At 34.7% G+C, this 20,389-nt stretch overlaps 1 protein-coding gene across 1 annotated transcript in view; it reads right to left on the bottom strand.

Moving 5' to 3' along the window:
* LOC128986127 (1-phosphatidylinositol 4,5-bisphosphate phosphodiesterase classes I and II) overlaps positions 1–20,389 on the bottom strand; it is a 137,404-nt gene that overhangs the window by 43,548 nt on the left and 73,467 nt on the right. The window contains exon 3 of the mRNA XM_054406281.1: positions 5,263–5,331. Coding sequence (XP_054262256.1) covers positions 5,263–5,331 — 69 coding nt within the window. The remainder of the gene's footprint in view (positions 1–5,262; positions 5,332–20,389) is intronic.

The raw sequence follows: 20,389 nt of genomic DNA, 5'->3' as shown, positions 1-20,389 counted from the left end.
TTTTTCAACAGCTTTTTGGGAGTTTTAATAGGAATTTGATTGATAGTCAAATATTAAAATTGTGCTCTATATATATCTTGCTCTATCGTGCTATATATATATATATAATATATATATATATTGTATATATATTTTTTATAAAAGGTTATACTTAACTGTAATTGGTCAAGAAGCGTGTTTTTTGTATTTCATTTTCATTTACAGAAACATCAAATGCAAATACCCCCGTTGCAGCAAATCTCCAGAGTAAGTAAATTTCCATTTTTCTGAAGGAACGCACTAAAATAATTTCTTAAACATATCAGATTTATTTACATAAATAACAAAGTTTAATGAGTACTTAGGTTTACAAGGTATACAAGGAATGTAATAAACACATGTTTTTAGTAAAATATAACTTGGTATAAAAGAAATAAATTTAGCAAATTTAATAAATATCCAATATATCCTTAAAACACGCAAGCAAAAACAGTTATATTGTGCTATATACAAGAATAACATTTGGCGTACAACTTTTCAATATCCTTTATTATTTTTAAAGCTGGTTTGGAAAGAAAGGAATTGAAAAATGTTATTTTTTTTTTTAGGCCAAAAATGGGTGAAACCAATTTTTACCCTCCCCCCCTTCCATGTTCCCCTAGTTTAATCATGCTGGTTCGCGAACTCGTTTGAATAAATATGGAGCCAAACGTGTGTACAACAATTAGGAAAAATTTGATAATTTTACTCGGGTAATCGTGCTAATGGACATATATTACAAATATATTTGAGCGGATGGTGTTTTTGGCCTCTGGAGACATCAAAACGAAAGAATAAAAGCGATCCCCGATCTAAGTCTTACCATGAGACCTACGGTAATAGTTTATTTTCTACATGGGAAATTCGCTAAAACTTATGAAACTCACAACCAGCCACTGCTAAAGACCAAGGACTCCGAAGAGGAGACTCTACATGGTATTAAAACATATGCAAAGGGAAAAAATTGTCAACCCAATATTTTTTTGGAAGAGTTAAAATTCATAGAAGCCAGTTTGGTACTAACTTTGTACCACGAATAAATAAACTTATCTGTGAAAAGTAAGGTTTAAAATGAAGTAGGCTATGGTAAAATGTTCTGAATTTGAAATGAACCATTTTCTTAATAAGTAAAATTTAAATGTAAAAAATTACCTCCTATGCTAAGTAGGGTATTAAAATAAATATAGAATTAAAAGTATTGCAATTTAGAAATGTTTTTGATAGGAAGAGAAAAAAATCCTAGAAAAAGCTCTTACAACACTCTCTTATCCCTTTTCCTACGAGGCTTTGTACAAAAACATGTAAAGACTTATTTGAATTCAAACGAAGTACAGTAGTAGTAGTGTAAAAGCATGACACTGCTCGGAACATCTCATCTTGGTTTTTCGCAGTGGCTGTTTGAAACTTTTAAGAAGGACTTGATTGGTAAACAAATTTTATATTATTAACTTCCGTATGTCAAATTTTTGATTATGTGTCAAATTTGAAATATAAAACACTTTTTGTCGGTGCATCTTTAAACTGTCAAGCTAATCTGCATGTCTACAATAAAAGCTTAATGAGGTTTTGAAAAATTGTTATTTTCGACTTATTTTTTTCTGATACATTTTTAATCAGAAATAAATTTAAGTTCTTTACTTCTTTGTACAATAAATGAGCAAAGACTTATTTTGGTATTAAATAAAGTAGAGTTGTTAGCCCTACATTGCTGCAGGATTGGTGACTGTTTAGCTTGGTTCTCTGTGTCTCTCTCCTGTCAAAACTGAGACGGTACATCTGGGACGGTTTATTTACTATTTGTAGTGACTGACTAATTTAGAAACTGCCGACCCTTTGTAATCGATACTTATTTGGAACGTTTGGAAACAAGTTCGGCTACTGTTGAAAGCTGTTTATGAGGACAGGTTTATTGAATTTGATTTAAAACTAGTAGTTTTAAGCTTGGCTTTGAACGTATCAGACTAACATTGGAAAAAATTGTTAACGTTACTGCAGAATGTATTTTACTTATGAAAATAGAATTTCTTCTACTCTATAAGACACAATTAAACTTAACAAGTGGATTAAACAAATTCTGTCTATGTCATTCACCTGTTAGACAAAGTGAAGTAAAAAATAGCGTTTAAAAATGTTGAACATTTGAATGAAAACATTGTACCTGTCTTACTGTATATATGAAAACTTATCAATCAATAATTTTCATAAGATTGAAAAAGTAGCTTTGAAAGTTCAGAGACAGAGTCCTAAACTATTCCTTATAAAGATAAAATATGCAAACTTAACGAACTTAAAACGTGAAACTTATACAACTTAATATACGTAGCTTAATCTTTTTTCACTTACTATTTTTAGGTTAATAAATAACACTAAACTAGTTTAAAGCTGTAATAAAAATGTATGTTGAGTTTCAGGTTTGGAACGAATTTGAAAAAAAAACCATTTCAACTGAGAATCAAGGATTATTTTTTATTTAAACATTTAAAAATAAATTTGGTAATTAAGTTTTAGAAAATAAAATTATTAGAATCTGTGAATCGGTTATATTGTACATTTTCCCTATATTCACTCAACCCCCCCCCCCCCCCCCCGTTCTACCAATACAAAGAAACAACATTACAATTAATATACAAACAGGGTTGGGTACATGCAAACAATATTAGCATCAAACTCGAAAATGTATTCAGTATTTTAAGTTTAACTGAAAACAAAAATATGTGTAGACATCTCGATATATGATTTTGATTTATAGAACTCCCAAGTGAGACCAGACCTATTGGGATCTATGAAAAAAAATAAAAATAAACACGTGCCGTTTCTGATGAAATTAAACTAAAGTCAATGTGTATGTGTGTTAGTGTGTATTAATTATGTCCTTGCATGTTTGAGACCTTGGTCAATCAATTAAAAAATAAGACAAGCAATGTTGTTAACTATTGACGGTGCAGGGTTCTTAATATGTTTGGATGTTTCACATGTTGATATGTAACAATGCAAACGCAAAGATTTCACGCCGGTTTGTTACAACCCAACAACTGAACCAACAATCACACATGTTCAAGAATATTTCATGGCTTAAAACTCAACCCTATGATCTATTATCCAATCAAAACATTTTTTGTAGATGGTGGTTCAGGGGTAGTCAGTGCGCATGCGCAAGGCCTGATGAACGACATGTCTCACCACCGACAACCAGTCTCGTGCGACATGTCTCACCACTGACAACCAGTCTCGTGCAACATGTCTTACCACCAAAAACCAGTCTCATGCGACATGTCTTACCACCGACAACCAGTCTAGTGCGACATGTCTCACCACCGACAACCAGTCTCGTGCGATATGTCTCACCACCGACAACCAGTCTCGTGCGACATGTCTCACCACCGACAACCAGTCTCGTGCAACACGTCTCACCACCGACAACCAGTCACGTGCGACATGTCTCACCACTGACAAACAGTCTCGTGCGACATGTCTCACCACCGACAACCAGTCTAGTGCGACATGTCTCACCACCGACAACCTGTCTCGTGCGACATGTCTCACCACCGACAACCAGTCTAGTGCGACATGTCTCACCACTGACAACCAGTCTCGTGCAACATGTCTTACCACCAAAAACCAGTCTAGTGCGATATGTCTCACCACCGACAACCAGTCTCGTGCGATATGTCTCACCACCGACAACCAGTCTCGTGCGATATGTCTCACCACCGACAACCAGTCTCGTGCGACATGTCTCACCACCGACAACCAGTCTAGTGCGACATGTCTCACCACCGACAACCAGTCTAGTGCGACATGTCTCACCACCGACAACCAGTCTAGTGCGACATGTCTCACCACTGACAACCAGTCTCGTGCAACATGTCTTACCACCAAAAACCAGTCTCATGCGACATGTCTTACCACCGACAACCAGTCTAGTGCGACATGTCTCACCACCGACAACCAGTCTCGTGCGATATGTCTCACCACCGACAACCAGTCTCGTGCGACATGTCTCACCACCGACAACCAGTCACGTGCGACATGTCTCACCACTGACAAACAGTCTCGTGCGACATGTCTCACCACTGACAAACAGTCTAGTGCGACATGTCTCACCACCGACAACCTGTCTCGTGCGACACATGTCCGATACACAGATGATGTCAGGCATGTATTGCAAGCAATGTGTAAGCTCTGATTTGACAACACGGGTTGGTTTCACATTCATGTCTCGGACACGAAAGACATCATAGTCTTGATTCTACGACACCTGTCTAATTCTGGAAATCAACTAAAGAAATACGTATTTGTTTTAACATCCAAGCCCCAACTAGATGATGATAATGATGAATATATTTTTATTGACAATAAATAATAAATTTTGTGCAATGGTAATTATAAATTTTCCCGCTCACTGTAGTTTCTACAAAAGGTAGGTTGTCTATTAAGATTTCAAAAGAACAGGAGTGGGGACCCCCGTTCCCGCCACACCATTTCTACCCACCGTTTTGAATATTGTGATGGTAACATTGCCTCCAGACTACTAATAAATATTTAAATTGGTGTACATTTTTGGATTCTCACAGGATGCTTAATAACTAGCTATTGCCAATGGAACAATATTTTATACCAAACCAGAAAGTGAAATATTTTGATTGCCATAAGCAAATATTTGTACATCAAGGTCAACTATTGACAAACTGATACGGATTTCTTCCTTAATCAATTTGTTATCTCAGTGGTGATTCCAAAGGGAGGGCTATAGGGGCTAAAGCCCCCCTCCCCCAACCATTGGACCCTGGAAATATCAAATTAAACATACAATCGTCAAGAAAACATAACGGAGGTTTTTGGACACATTTCTTAACGTTAAAACTGGCTTTTAAATTCACCAAACGGTTTTCAAAATAGCAATTTCCCCCGGGGAGGACCCCAGAATCCCCCTTCTGCTGTGGAACACCTCCGTTAGCCCCCCCCCCCTTGACAAGGTCCTAGAACCACTGATCTTGATGAAAAATAAAAAAAAAGCTGATGGCAATACTCCATAAAACGGACATAATCACAGAAGAAATAACAATACAATCAACAGTACAAGACAACATTTCAGTCATCTTACACGACACATTTTTTAATTTTGAAACTTAACAGTGCCAATGTCGTTAGACATAATAAGTATCAGAGGAAGGGAGAAACGGTTAGAAGAGACAGTGATAGTGTGAAAATACCAGAGAATTTGATAATTATGGGTATACATACCTTGGGTATTTTAGCATATCGGCCTGTCCTGGTGTCTCTGATGGTAGCGATGTCCAGCAGATCAACCTCCTGTAACAATACAATACCAACTTAATACATTTAAATAGAAACACGTCTTTATTATTTTGAATAAAATGTTATGCGATTGTTGCAAAGATGTATTATCACTATTAGAACACATTACTATTAAAAAATCTTTACACGTTTTGGGAACTAATCCAATTCAAAGGTGAGGAAGTTATAAAACAAGATTAGATAGCATGCAAAATAAACCCAATATCATGATAACGAACCCAAAATATGGTTAGTTTAAAACACTTTGGAACACTACAAAAGGAAAGCTACACAGATATCATAGCAGTAAAAAAAGAGAAAAACTTCATGATACACATTAGTACAAAACCAGTAAGTAAAAATCAGTTATATTATTTGTCTAAGTTAAATTTAATTTTTAATGAAAAAAAAATGTGAAAAATGATTCTCACAGATATCTATCTATCTATACTATTATAAAAAAGAGGTGGTTGCTGTATGTGTGTATGTGTGTATGGGAAAAGTAAACTCGAAAAATACTGATCGGATTGGGCTGAAATTTGGCATGATGATAGCTCACATTCCCGATTAACATATAGGCATATTCTTATTTCAAAAATCCTTTCGGGCTCCGCCCCAGTGGCTCTGGAGTTTCCCATGTTAACCTTATGAGAAATGGAATTATTGAATCTTAACAGCTGTTTCAATTAAACAAGTTGGTTCTGTTCTATGATGTTCAATAGCATTAAAGTTACAAGGATTACCAACAGGGTGCAGCACTATTATTTCTTTTACATTTATGACAACAGCTAATTTGCAACCAAAAGGTGAGTGAGCGTAGCGAACGAACTTCAACCTGGAGGCGAGTTAGCGTAGCGAACGAGCTAACCTGAAGGCAAGTGAGCGCAGCGAACGAGCTCCAACCTAAAGGTGAGTGAGCGTAGCGAACGAGCTCCAACCTAAAGGCGAGTGAGCGTAGCGAACGAGCTCCAACCTAAAGGTGAGTGAGCGTAGCGAACAAACTTCAACCAGGACGTGATTGAGCCATGCGAACGAGATAATCTTGAAAATTAAGAAGTTAAACGGGGCAAAGCCCGCGGGTTACAGCTAGTTGTAATATAAAACTTTGATTGGCTACAATTTCATTCCTAAGTAAAAAAAACGATAGTGAAAAATAATTACAGTTTATTTCCAGCATTGTCCTAACTGCTTATTTTGTTGTTCACTTCCAAAAACTTCAACATATTCTAAACGAGAAAAAAATCTTTGACAATATCACCGACCAAAATCGCATTTGATCTTCAGAGCGCCCAATTCCCTAACACAAGTGTGTGGAATGGGCCGTTCATCAAAGCTGGTGAAAAATGTGGAGAAAGGTTAGAAAGTGATTACATTTGTGAATAATCTCTATGTGCTATGTAAAACTGTAAAAATCCTTCCTGCTTGTAGCTAAGGGTGAATGATAATGGGTGCGAGAGAATGTAATAAACGATGTAAGTTAAATGGGATTAACTACTCTCTTGACACAGCTCAGTATTTACTGTCTCAATCACAGCTCACAGTCAGTCTTGCCAACACAAAGTGATTAAGTTTACTTACAATCACACATTTCCCTTAAACCAATACCATGTTGCATATGGATCTCCTCACTTAATGACACTCAAACCTTTGAATTCCATTGATTATTTTGCAATTTCATATTTTTATCATGTAATTGATCATATTTACGTAAATCCAAATAGTTTAAAATCAAGTTGTCAGTAGACACACAGTGTAGGTAAGCATAAAGAAGTGAAATACTTGATTCGAGAACCAAATGACAAAAGAACCGACTATCCTGGTCACTTCCAACCAAGTCACTATTAATTTAAGCCACTTCCAACCAGAGTTCCTTAGATGCAGACCTGACTGAAACAGGATTCGAACCCTCAATCTCAGGTAACGCTAGCCAGAAAACAATGCCTCAGACTATTCGGCCTTAGGCTTAAGAGTCCTGTCTTAATTAACGCTAGTCAACCAAAAACCCAAGTGTAGTATGTCTAACCTAACTCCCGAACAGCACATGTCAAGTATAACAGCTGTTTGTTGACTTCTACTTGCGTAATTATAGTTTTGGGATCAGATTTAAGTTTGCCATTTATCTCAATCTTAGCGCCTGTATCTATATATTAATTTAAACTTGTGTGACGTAAACAAGAAAAATGCATTGTGTAGTGATAACCTAGCATTTATTTATAAAACGTTGACAATATTAGTCACAATTAAATCTGTATGAACAAGACAATGGAATCAACAGAAAAGCAAAACTGGACTATCTAGGAACATGAAACTCTCTGAACAAAATTATGTGAGGTAAACAAGCAAAATGCATTGTGTTGTGATAACTAGGCATCGATTTTTAAAACATTATCAATTTTAGTAGCAATTTAATCTATATAGGCTATAGTATGAACAAAACAATGGAATAAACACAAAATCAAAACTGTAGGCTACCATTTAAGAACAACAAGCTTTGTCAGACCGTGAGCTAATATACTGTTTTTTTTTTTTTTTTTTTTTTTTTTATGACAGGGGCATCCATAAAACGAAATAAGTCTACACAACAAAACAATGAGAACTACACTCGCCAATGCTGCAGATTAAAAATTAGTTAACATATAAAATGGGGCAAAATTAAATTATGAAATGTAAAAATCTGAAAGAGGTATTTTATAGACAAACAGCTGGTGTGAGAGGAGATATTCTAGCCTCTGTTGGGCAAAGATTTACAGGGGTGTGGGTTTTAATCTACTTACCCTCTTTTTTATTTCCCTGCCGATGATGACCTACTTCTGACTTAAAACTTTTGCTAAGATTAATTCTCTAACCTCTATGCAAAACGATTTTTTTAGAGTTTGAAATATACAAAGTGTATCAGATAACATTTGATATTATTTGAATTATTTGTTGATTTTCGTAGATTAATACAGTCTTTACACATTTTAGCGGAGTTTTTATAGTGCTCTCCTAATAATAATTTTGTCGGTTTGATTCTTAGGGTTAGTAATGGCATAATGGCTAAAGAAACCTCATAGACAGTAACCAATTCAGGCAGATCACCCATACAGCAACCACATTAAGCTTAAATACAAACACTTAATTCACTGTCTAAAAGTTATTACTAGTTAAAGTAATTATATATGGATGCTTCTCATAGGATCAAAATGTGATCAATAAAATATTATGTTTACAAAAACACACCTTCTAAGGGCCTCGTTCAACTGTTTTATTTTCATTACAAAAATGTTACACAGAGACTGGGAGATGTTTACTACAGTATCCAAAAAACGGATAGTTGTACAAATGTATCCACCTAAATTTATGGTTTGTTTTTTTAAGACCTGAGTGAAAATGAACAGTAGTCCGTGATCTAGGTTTTACCTTGGATATAGAAAAAAGTATTCTTTAAGACAAATTCCAAAAAATAAGACAAATATATACTTAAAAGTGTCAAAAAATATCATCAAAAAAATCTTTTTAAAAAGAAAAAATATCACATTTTATATGGATGAGGCAATTTTTCAGATAACTCAACACCAAGGCCATTAGCGCAAAGCGTTTGGAATGGAGAAATACTTCTCCCTCCTGAATAGAAAAATAGAGATACAAGTTGATGGAAGAATGTGTCCGTTATTGCTGTAGCAGGCTTCACTGGACCAATCACGCCGAAGGCTTGAGGCCATTGTCAGCTTTCATTTCACCCTACCCCCACTTACAGTCTGCTCCATAATGTCTAATAAAATGTGTCATGATTTTGAATAATTCTTTAACTGGTGCGAGGTTTTAAAAAAGGTTTTAAGTAACGTCAAGCCTCAGTTAAATATTATAAATTTGTCAGTAATAGTAATCATGAAAAAATTATTAGAGGAAAATATGATGCAAAATTATCGATAAAACGGACATCAAAATAGTATGTAGGACACAGTGGCGTACCGTCATAGTTGGGGGCCTAGGGCGGCTTAGATGAGAGGGCCTTACATACATATATATAAAAGTGAAATAATAAATACCATAGTAGGCCAACCCTGTTTAAAATCATTTTATCTTTCAAATGTTGTTAAACAGGGTACCATGTTGCTTATTTAAAAAGTAACCCTAAACAGTGATTAGAACTAAAAAGAAATATATGCTTTTAATGTATTTTGTATCACTGATTAAATGAGCTTACATCAACTATTTTAAATGTACCTAATCTATTTTTGTTTTTTGAGAAAAATTGAATGATGCTAAATTAAATTTTCCTTTAAGTTTTTATGAGTTTGAGATTCGAAATAAGCACGCAATCCAAGAAGTAACACAAATCAGGTTTTTTTCTGACATTCTTTCAATTTTCTATATTTAGGAGATAGGCATACTATTTTTGTATAAAATACATTATATAATTATATTAGCCAATCTTTATGTTATACATTATATTTTACTATGATTGGTCCAAACGATTTCTGTGATCGGGCAAAAAAGAACTAAATTAACCTCGGTGAAGACGAAATCGTGAGCGTCCGTGTTTGTGGGGTCGTAATCTCCGTCTCCCGCGGTCGCGCGGGTTATCTCCGCGACCGCGGAGCAATCGTAAACATGTCCTATGTTTACGGTGGAATAGTGAACATCTTTCGCGAACGCAGGGATATATTCTACATGTTGAAATCGTTAACATCTCCGGTAAACGCGTGGACAACATTACCGTCCCCCGCAATCGCGGCGAAATCGTCAACACGAAACATCTTTTGCGGTTGCAAAACCTTATTATCGTCACCCGCGATCGCTGGGAGTCGTGATTTTCGATCGCGCAATCTTTGCAGACGCTTCCGGTGATTGTGAGAACAGACGATTATATTCGACAGCAAAATTTATTTTCGGATTTTTGAGACCCAAGTAAGGTCCCTTCCTAGGCCAAGAGGCCCTCGGCAATGGCCGTGTTCGAAGTTAGGGGAATACAGCCCTGATTTGGGGGCCTATGTTGGTGTGGGGCCTGGGGCAGACCACCCCGCCGCCCCCCGTCGGTACGCCACTGGTAGGACACATATGAAGATGATTTCAAATATTTCTCTCCTAATAGTGTTTAGTACAATAACTTACTTTTAAGATAGGCAATCTAACATGGCTGTCATTTGAATTAGAAGCATCTTGATTTAGAAATCTGATACTTTTTGCAACAACTGGTCCTATCTATCACTACGTTTGTAAATATCACAGACATACAGACAGACAGAAAACCAGGCATTTTAGAACCATGTTTGTGTAATGTTTGTATATTGATTTTTTTTCTCAAGGAACGAGCACTATAATATTTCCAGGGAGATAGTATACACTCTGTACAATCTGTATATTTATGGTTTTGGTTGGTGGTCGAACTGTCAAAATACATGGTGACTAAGTGATGTGATGCAAATTACAATCTAAAAGTAATGGTTTAGTATTATCATGTGTTAGTTTAGGTGTTATCACATTAAATAATGTTGTTATCTACCTTTTCTAAATTACCTTTGAAAATCAGTTTTTACAAAAGACATAGGATACACATTTTTGCTGTATTGCTTTAACATTTACATACTAATTCATACTGGACAATTTTTGTAAAACATATTCAACCAAACAAAGGTAAGCATGTTTAACCAAACAAATGTGTTAAAAGGCTTTTACAAAGCTGTCAAATATTAATTGTTTATTGTATGTCTATGTTTATGGTCTATGTTATTTTATTGTACAGCTTAACTCTAGACCATTAGAAATAATATTTGAGAATAAAAGAGTTTTGTATATTTGTACATGTAGTACAGGAAATAAATTGCGATATCGTGTTCTATAACAACCTTTACAGAAAATAAAGATTTTACATTTTGTTCATGGTGCAATATGAATAAGTTAAGCACAATTTATAGAAATATGGTTGGTTTCAATCCATAGGCAACAACCCAATAAAATAATCAATATTATCAGATTTATGTACATTACTATAATCGTTTACTCTTTTCGTTATTAAATACACAAGTGCAATGAAAAACTTTCTCGCAATGAAAATAGTTTCTTTAAACTTAACACATTGGCTGAAAATGGCCAACACAACAAATACAAATTATTGAGTTAAAACAAAATCTATTTGATGAATTCCATTGCTAAACAACGATAACAATATTCCCTGTAGTGGTATTGCTTTCATGAATATTATTCAAGAGTCAATTGCCTAAAACTAATTTCAATCCAGATTTGAGTGTTTCACACTCAACTCTGAAATTCAATTAAACAACCACTAATAATTGCCTGTTACTTTTAGCAGGTTAAGCTGCAACGTTGGATGGAGTTAAATGATTTAGCCTCTCCACAATTATTATTCATAGAACTGAATGTCATAGTGTTAGAATTTAATTTTTTTATGTATAAATAAAATCTGCTAGTGAATAACCTCGTACCTTTAAACATAGAGAAGTGAAGGAAAACAAGAACAAAGAGAATGAGAAAGGAAGTGATAACAAAATGTGAGGACATGATAAATGACACATATCAAAACAAGTGTCATTGACACCCCCTTTGATCAATTACCTCACAAAATGCATAGCCGCTCCTTGCCTACCATCAAATAAATCATAATTAACACTTCAATATTTAACTTTGTATCAGATTTGCCAGATGTTTATTGTTTTGAAGAGTCCTTGGAGGCTAGCGGCCATCTTGGATAATTTCAAATAGCTGCTAGAGTTATTTATCGTCCAAAAATATTTTTTCAAACACCCAACTGATTATAATTTAAGTATCTAGTATACTGTGAGACCAATGTTCTTTGTAGGTTTGAATTGTTCTCCAAGGGAGTCCATGGAAGCTAACGACCATCTTGGATTTGTCTGCCGTAAGAGCAATGTTAATTTCGTTAATTTTAAAAATCCGCTGAAAAGTTATTTACCGTCCAAAAATATTTTTTTAAACACCAGAGTGATTGAAATTTAAATATCTAGTATACTGTGAGATTAGAAATTTTCTTTGTAGTTCTTTAATTGTTTTACGAGTTAGAACGTCTAGGCTCCAAGGACTCTTAAGTGATAATACTGCGTGATTAGTATCTAAGTAAACGAAACAAAAATTCATTACCGTTTCAAAGGCACTGTAATAAATCGTTCCAAGCTTTACTGAACAATCCCAAAAGAAATCCTATATTACAGAGAGAACAGGAAGTGATTGTAGCATTAGTGACGTCAGTTCTTGAGCATGTCTGAAGGCAATAACGTTCCTGCAAGGGGTGAGGGTGGGGGAGGGTGTGGCACGATCACCTGCTAACTGCCTTATAATGCCACCACTTGGGGCTGAGGCCGCGTGACCACGCTATAGAGAAACTGTACAGCCATGCTTTATAGTTATTTTATACTGTCATGGAATTATAATTAAAATACCCCCACCGAAGCAAACCTGCAGACTAAGCGAATTTCCATTGGCCTGATTTGATTTTCAATTTCTATTCAAACAACATTAGGTTAAACGAGTACCTAGGTTTGCTGCCAACAGGGAGGTTAATAAAGTGTGTTTTTGCAAAATATTAATAGCTTAGTATAAAATAAATAGATTTGCCAAGTTTGCTCCAAATATCCATAAACAAGCAAACTACAACAGTTTACTTATTCTCCATAAGAACAACATGGGAATTTTTAATTTACAATTTTCCCCGTAGCCAATAACAACACAAAAACACTTTGCTATACTAAATTATTTGTTAAAATGGTGTAGAGAAAATTTGGGAAATTTTATGTTTTGAGGGGCAAAAAACAAGAAAAACCTATTTTCACCCCGTAAATCCCCCCTTAAAACCCCGTTCCCATGGTAAGATCATACTGGTTCGCGAACTCGTTCGAATAAACGTACGTTTACACGTTTGTACCAAATTTCATCGAAATCGGATCATTTTGCTCGAGTTATGGTACTAACGGACATATCTATATATATTTATTTATACTAGCAGAGAACCCGTCCTTCGTATGGTGTGAACGGATGGTGTTTTTCGATTCTAGGGACATCAAAATCCAAAAGTAAATCGGTCCCGGGTCCAAGACTTACCATGAAACCTACGGTAATAGCTTATTCCCTATATGGGAAATTCGCTAAAAAATAGACGATGTGGACATTACAGTTGTGAATGTAATATCTGATTTAAAACAGAAGAAAGTATGTTATTTATAGGCACAAAGAACATATTTCTCATATGAAAATAATATGTGAATAATTAAATTTTACTCAGTCAGTTGGGCTTTTGATGCACAGTGTGTCATCTGAACGTCCGGTGTGAATGAATTATTGGTATTTATCCCCTTTTGAGCACCTGTTTTACAATTTTAATTCGGTATTAATACCATCATGAATGATTTTTTTTTTGTTAATCATGATATTAAACTATCGCCAGGATTGCAGTATTTTACAACCACTGTATTACAGTATTTAATTTATACTCATCAGCTCATTGAATTGTGTATACTGATTAGGTTAGATTTTTCTACACACAATAATCCGAATAGCTGAGTTAACAATTCATAAAAACATACTAATTGTCACCTCACACTAGTAACAGTTATTGTAAATATATATCTTTTAACTGTTCTTCTACCACATTTTAATAATTATTCATTTCATTTAATCAGATCACATATGGTGTGAATGTAATATTGAGGCAAGCTGATTTAAAATCATCACTCTTGTCAGATGTGCATGTCACATCATATATCTCATACATCTGACACCTCATATATCTAAGTTTATCTGATATTTTAATGACCTAAAAATAAATGCAATCACATATGGTCTCTGTGTGATTTCCAGAGCAGATGATATAAAATCATCAGTCTCGTCTGATGTAGCTGATATGAAATCACCAGTCTCGTGTGATGTAGCTGATAAAACTATTAGTCTTGTCTGATGTATCTGATAAAATCACCAGTCTCGTCTGATGTAGCTGATAAAACTATCAGTCTTGTCTAATGTAGCTTATATAAAATCACCAGTCTCGTCTGATGTAGCTGATAAAACTATCACAGTCTTGTCTGATGTAGCTGATATAAAATCACCAGTCTCGTCTGATGTAGCTGATATAAAATCACCAGTCTCGTCTGATGTAGCTGTTAAACCACCAGTCTTGTCTGATGTAGCTGATAAAACTATCAGTCTTGTCTGATGTAGCTGATATAAAATCACCAGTCTCGTCTGATGTAGCTGATATAAAATCACCAGTCTCGTCTGATGTAGCTGATATAAAATCATCAGTCTTATTTGATGTGCATGCTACGTCAGCAGCCTCATATATCTAAGCCACTCTCATATTTTACAGCGTCTACGAAGTTTGTGAAATCCCTTCCATGATTACATGGGAAAGTTGGCAATCCTTAGGTTAAAGTTTAAAGTGGCTTTTAACTTTAAACAGTTGAGCGTAAATTGTATTTTTTTTAACTGACGATAAAAATACCTAAGTTAGTAAATTGCTTATTGAAACCAAGTATATGTTACTACTTTTTTTAAAGTTTTTTGGCAATACACCACATTTATTTTATAAAACTATTTTGTCTATTTGTGAATTACAATGGGTTGTAGAATTAAAAGCTCTACTTTCATCACCAGTATAGTTTTAATCAATATTAACATAATATTAAACATGTTAACTTTAAATCTTGACTACGGTTCCTTGCATTTGATTTTTTGTGATACACAATTTTACAATTTTCTTTACAAACATACCAAGATAAATTATGTCAGTTTCCTCATATCCTTTGTCATTGGATTTTTAATAAATGATTGTGAAAACTGGATACATCACCAAGTTTATTTTACACTCCCCCTGCTCAGCCTAAAATATGAACAAAACAGTTGACCTTGCTTCGGGGAAGTTGTTAATTACTCGAAGTCTTGCAATTCACCTTAGAAGTTTATGGAAAACAAGCCTACGTGTTAATCCTTTATATTGTTTGAGGCTAAGGCTAAGAAGACATGCCTATCTTCTCAGAACTTAGGATGATCAGAATCAAAGTATATTCTCAGAAGTTTTAAGGTCTCCAGACAAAATGTCATTTTTTAGATTCATGGGAGAACAAGAATGTCCAAGAACATGTCACCCTTTTCAAAAGTGTGTTGGATACAATAATACATCATTTTTTTGATAAAACAAAAATAAACAAATATACACACAATGAAAAATCTGTAATCTTTCTAGAACTTAGTAAGCTACTGGTCAAGAAAATATATCTCTGGTAAAGAAACTTTTGGGGTTCCAGATCAAGAAGAATGTTTGATTCTATTCATATTTGTTACTGCCCAAATATAAATAGGTCATTGTGGTTTATTAGATACAGACCAAGATGACATGTTATTCTCCATAACTAAAACCAACCTAAGTGTTAGTAAACCTCATAGTCTTTGTGTAAACATATGCAGGGTTCAGCATTGCAGATTACAAGTTTATCCTAGTCAGGATTTAAACTTCTAAAAGCTTTCCTTTAATATTCTATTCTCCTAAGTTGCCTCTTTGTTCTGTTTCCAGTTTCCGGGACTTTTTGGCAGGTGCCTTTTCATGGGTAATTTTTATGCAGTTATACATTTTTAACGTTATTGAAGTGAACTTGTGTTTGTCCACGACATTTATTTGTTACTTTTTTGCAAGGGAACAGGTCAGAACTAGCCATGCTAGTATCGGAAGTGTCTATCTTTTGTTTTCATAATTTATATCTATTTGTGAGTATCAAGACTATTCGCATTACCATCCTGATACTTAAACCAATTCGTTAATTACAAGGAAAAATGTGATTCGAATTCCACTATAAACTGTGGGCCCCTTAGTTGCCTTTGGCTGTATTGGCTATTAATTAACAGCTGTGTCTTGAACATGTCGGTCTTAGTCACTAACAAGACTACAAGATTGCGCCACTCATCCTACACTAATCCTTCATTCATATTTGGGTTAAAATACGCACATATTGGCGTTCCCATATTAAATAATTGATATCATTAATTAATAACGCAATGATAAATGAAATCTGTATCTGAAGTCAATCCAGTCGAGATTAAACCAGCACCCTTAACATTTGAAGGCGAGCTCTTTTACAAGACTACGGTAGGCCTACTGAGAAAATTCAACGTCGAAGTTAAAAATTCAGTGTACAGTAACTAGTGTATTTTCGAGCGCAAAAAATGCATGAAATAGTCATTCGGACTGTTCTGTTTGTATATGTTTAAAACGTTACTACCTAATACGAAACCTGACACAAATATGCTAATATATTCCATTCAACATACAGGTATTGTTTAACCCAGACCACTATTTGCATTCGGGTGAAATACAAGGGTAACTAAAGGATACATGGTATTGAATGCATATGATCAGTTAAATGTATTAAAATCTGAATGTTTATTCAATATATTTTGCATATTGTAAATATTAAAACGCGTATATTGACTTTTAATATAACTGTAAATAGTATTATAGATAAATCATGACCACTTTCAATACGGAAGTACCCTACCTAGCCCCAGGACCAATTTGGGTGGGATAAACTTGAATGAGTTTACGAACCAGCATGATGGGTGCACCGCGTCTCGTTGTACCGCCGTCTAGTTGTACCTACGTCTACTTGTACCTCATATGTTTTTTTTATTTGATTTTGTACCATTAAACAAGGAAATGGACAGTTTTAATTTCAGAAATTTTTTAAAGCAAAACAAATAATTTTGTATATTGAAGTGTGAGAAAAGGAAAGCTCTTGTACTTTGCTTTTTTACGGATACATCTCAATAACATTTGACAAAATTTCTTATTTTATACCAACCAATACAAACCATATGGTCAACAATCTCCCTTCCCCGTAACACTTAAAAATCCAATCAGACAAATTGAAATACGCTTAGTCTGCAGGTTTGCGGCGGGGGTATTTAAAATAGTTTTGTCAAATTTATTTTAAATTGTTTCGAGTGGTTTTATATTAGTTGAGTATCAGTTGTATTACTCTTGTTTTATAAAGAATACGCTTTTATTTAGTACAAATACTGTAAAACTCAATTTACACTAGTGCACATTTTATAAACAAAGAACACTCCAGCTACTAACGCTTAAATAAATTGTTAACATCCTGTTTGCACTTTGGTACGAAATATTTAACAGATTGGTCAGACCGTTTACACGATCAGGAGCTACAAATGGAGGCGGTTTCATAAATTGAAAATGTCCATTGTTCAGTTGAATCAGACCTAATTGTTACCACTACGAATGAATTGAGTTAGATTGGACAAGGGACTAATTTGTCGATTTATTGATGCGCTGTAATGCCTGTAATGCACCATGACCACAGAAAGTGACCACTGGACACGGCGAAATTGGCGCGAGTCAGCGCGATTACTGTATTCAATAAAACACACTCTCGGGCATTTTCCGTAGGCCCTGGTATTAACAAAACTAAACAAATTAAAATAACAAATAATTAGGTAGTATAATGTTTTAACAATGCACCTATGGGCCGTTTACAAACAATTATAATTAAAATTTTTGTTATAAGTGTAAATGCAATTTTTCCAACAATCCTCGAAAATATTAATGCCAACAAATGTCGATATCTTTCAGACCTACCTAATGATATCTTTGATCTATATTTGAAGGTAAACAGTTAAGAGAAGCAGCCTTGAGTTGCTATACATTTTGATTCACTTGACATAGATAACAGACAGTGTGAACAAAAGAAATTACTTTTATGTAAAAAATTATCAAACAAATACCTGTTGTGAAATGAAGTAAAACAAACTAAAACTTTAAACCCATTGAGAATGACAGGACTCGAGAGTTAAGTTGAAAATATATATATACTTGAAAGAATATAATTTTGTGCAAAAGTTGTTCCTATCAAGCAGATTTTGGCAACCTTGAAGTTTGGGTTACAAAAACAATAGGCCCAAAGACAACCAAAGTGTCTTCCTAAGATTTATCTTGACAATTAATTCAAGCTTGCAGCTTACAACTAAGTTTGGGTTACGAAAAAAATAAACACAACCCCAAAAAGTTTACTTTGATGTCACATAACATGTAGCTTGCGACATTGATTGAGTTGCACAATCGATAAAAAGACGATTCCATCTTGTTTACTTTCGATGTTTCTAGACAAACAATGGAAGCTTCCAGCAATATTTAGTTGCACAAGATATAGACAACCCTTTCGTCATTGTAAGGTCCCTCTTGACAATCGAAACTCCGTTCAAACAGCCGTGGCACCTGAGAGATTAGGAGGCCCCAAGAGTTTCCATGGGGTGTCCTAATACGTCAGGTGCCACGGATGTTTGAACGGAGTATACCTCAAACCTACTACCGGAGTGCGATTTAAAGTTGCACAACGAAAAACGATTTAAAGTTGCGAAAAAACAACCCCAGGTTGGTTGCCCTAAGGTGTCTTGACAAACAACACAAATTCAAACACCTGTTTCAAACTGCATTCGACATTACCCTTATCACGCTGTTGGACATTTAAAAGTTTCCTACTGCCATCAAAGGGTCGTTCAACCAACTAAATGTCTGTTTGTCGCCTCAACTTTGAACATTTGGAATGTCTCATTTGTTTTTAAGCCAATTACAAATTAATCCGAGACACTCAAGGGCACAATGGGTCTAGCAAGTTGATTGTTGTAAAACTTAGTCATTACTGTAAACTTAAATTGAATTACTTTCTAGGTTATTTCATAGTTTTTCTTTAATGTTACTAAAAGAATATCTCTATCCAAATGAACATCTTCCCCGTGCAGAGTAAGGTTTGTATTGATTAAAAGCGTTACTTTTACCGTTACAGTTTTCTCAGTTCACCCTTGACATTAAATATTAGTTTTTTGTCTGCCTGATAAGAAAGACAGCTTGTTAAACATTGCCTGAATGTTTGAAGGCTCTACAAAATTGCTTGGCCTAAATCTGGTTACCACATAGATTTACTGGTTCTTACTACAGTACAGAAGTGGTAAGTGGTAATTATTAGCAAGTAAATAATCTATTTAAGGAACAACTTTCATAAATGTTGGTGTCTATATACTACTTTTATATGGTTTTTCCTAACCATTCCATAATCATGACTTAATATAAGCACAATCAACTTTAAACATTGCTATTTTATCTTACTAACATTATAAATGTGAAAGTTTGTGTGTTTGTTTGTTTGTTTGTTTGTTTGAAGTTCACGCATTAACTACTAGACGGATTGGAATGTGGCATGACGATAGCTCACATTCCCGATTAACATATAGGCATATTCTTATCTCAAAAATCCTTCCGGGCTCCGCCCCAGTGGCTCTGTAGTTCCCCATGTTAACCTTATGAGTATTCATATTTAAAGGGAATTAAAGAGTTTAGTCAGCTGTTTCAACTAAAAAAGTTGATATACAAAAGCATTAAAAAGTTAGAAGATTTACCAACAGGGTGCAGCACTATAATTTTTTGCATTTATGTAAACAGCTAATTTGAACTAAGCAGAAAAAAAACTGTGATACACAATGAGAACTGTCAAAGTAGGATTGTTTAAAGTAACGTTTATGTTTTTAATGACATGAATAATTTGTGTTTTTTGTGAATTCGTAATAATTTATTTTTCTTTATTGTTTAGGTGAAGTGGTAGAACATCATGGCTATGGTAGATGTGTAATACCATTAGTATACCGACAATTTAAAGAAACAAATTTTATCAACAATTTATTTACTAATACAAGTTACTGCAGCCCGAAGTGATTCAGACTTAGCCTATTTGAGGTATTGTTATTGTTATCTTTTGGCCACTGTTGGACGAGTCAGGGCGGAGAACAGTAAAACAAGCAATTCTACTGTTAGTGCAGTGATTCTAAACTTGCCAAATTGAAATTACGGCTAGGTATACAACCCAATCTCAGGTAACAGCTGTTGATATTACCGACATGCAGTTTAAATTACATCTTTTAAGGTTTGTTGGCGATGCGATGAATTTACTTCATTGATGATGTACTTCATTTTGGGTTTTCGTTGGCAATATGTATTCGTACAACTAGTGAACAAAATGACACTTGTTAAACGGGAGAAAATGTTGACGTGCGAGGGTTTATGATT

Source organism: Macrosteles quadrilineatus, unplaced genomic scaffold (assembly GCF_028750875.1).
Source record: "Macrosteles quadrilineatus isolate MER2022 unplaced genomic scaffold, UCM_ALF_1.0 Scaffold_2__2_contigs__length_208266976, whole genome shotgun sequence".
NCBI classification, from domain to species: Eukaryota; Metazoa; Arthropoda; class Insecta; order Hemiptera; family Cicadellidae; genus Macrosteles; species Macrosteles quadrilineatus.
The sequence above is the reverse complement of the archived record's forward strand: the minus strand, read 5'-3'. Positions and strand labels throughout refer to the sequence as shown.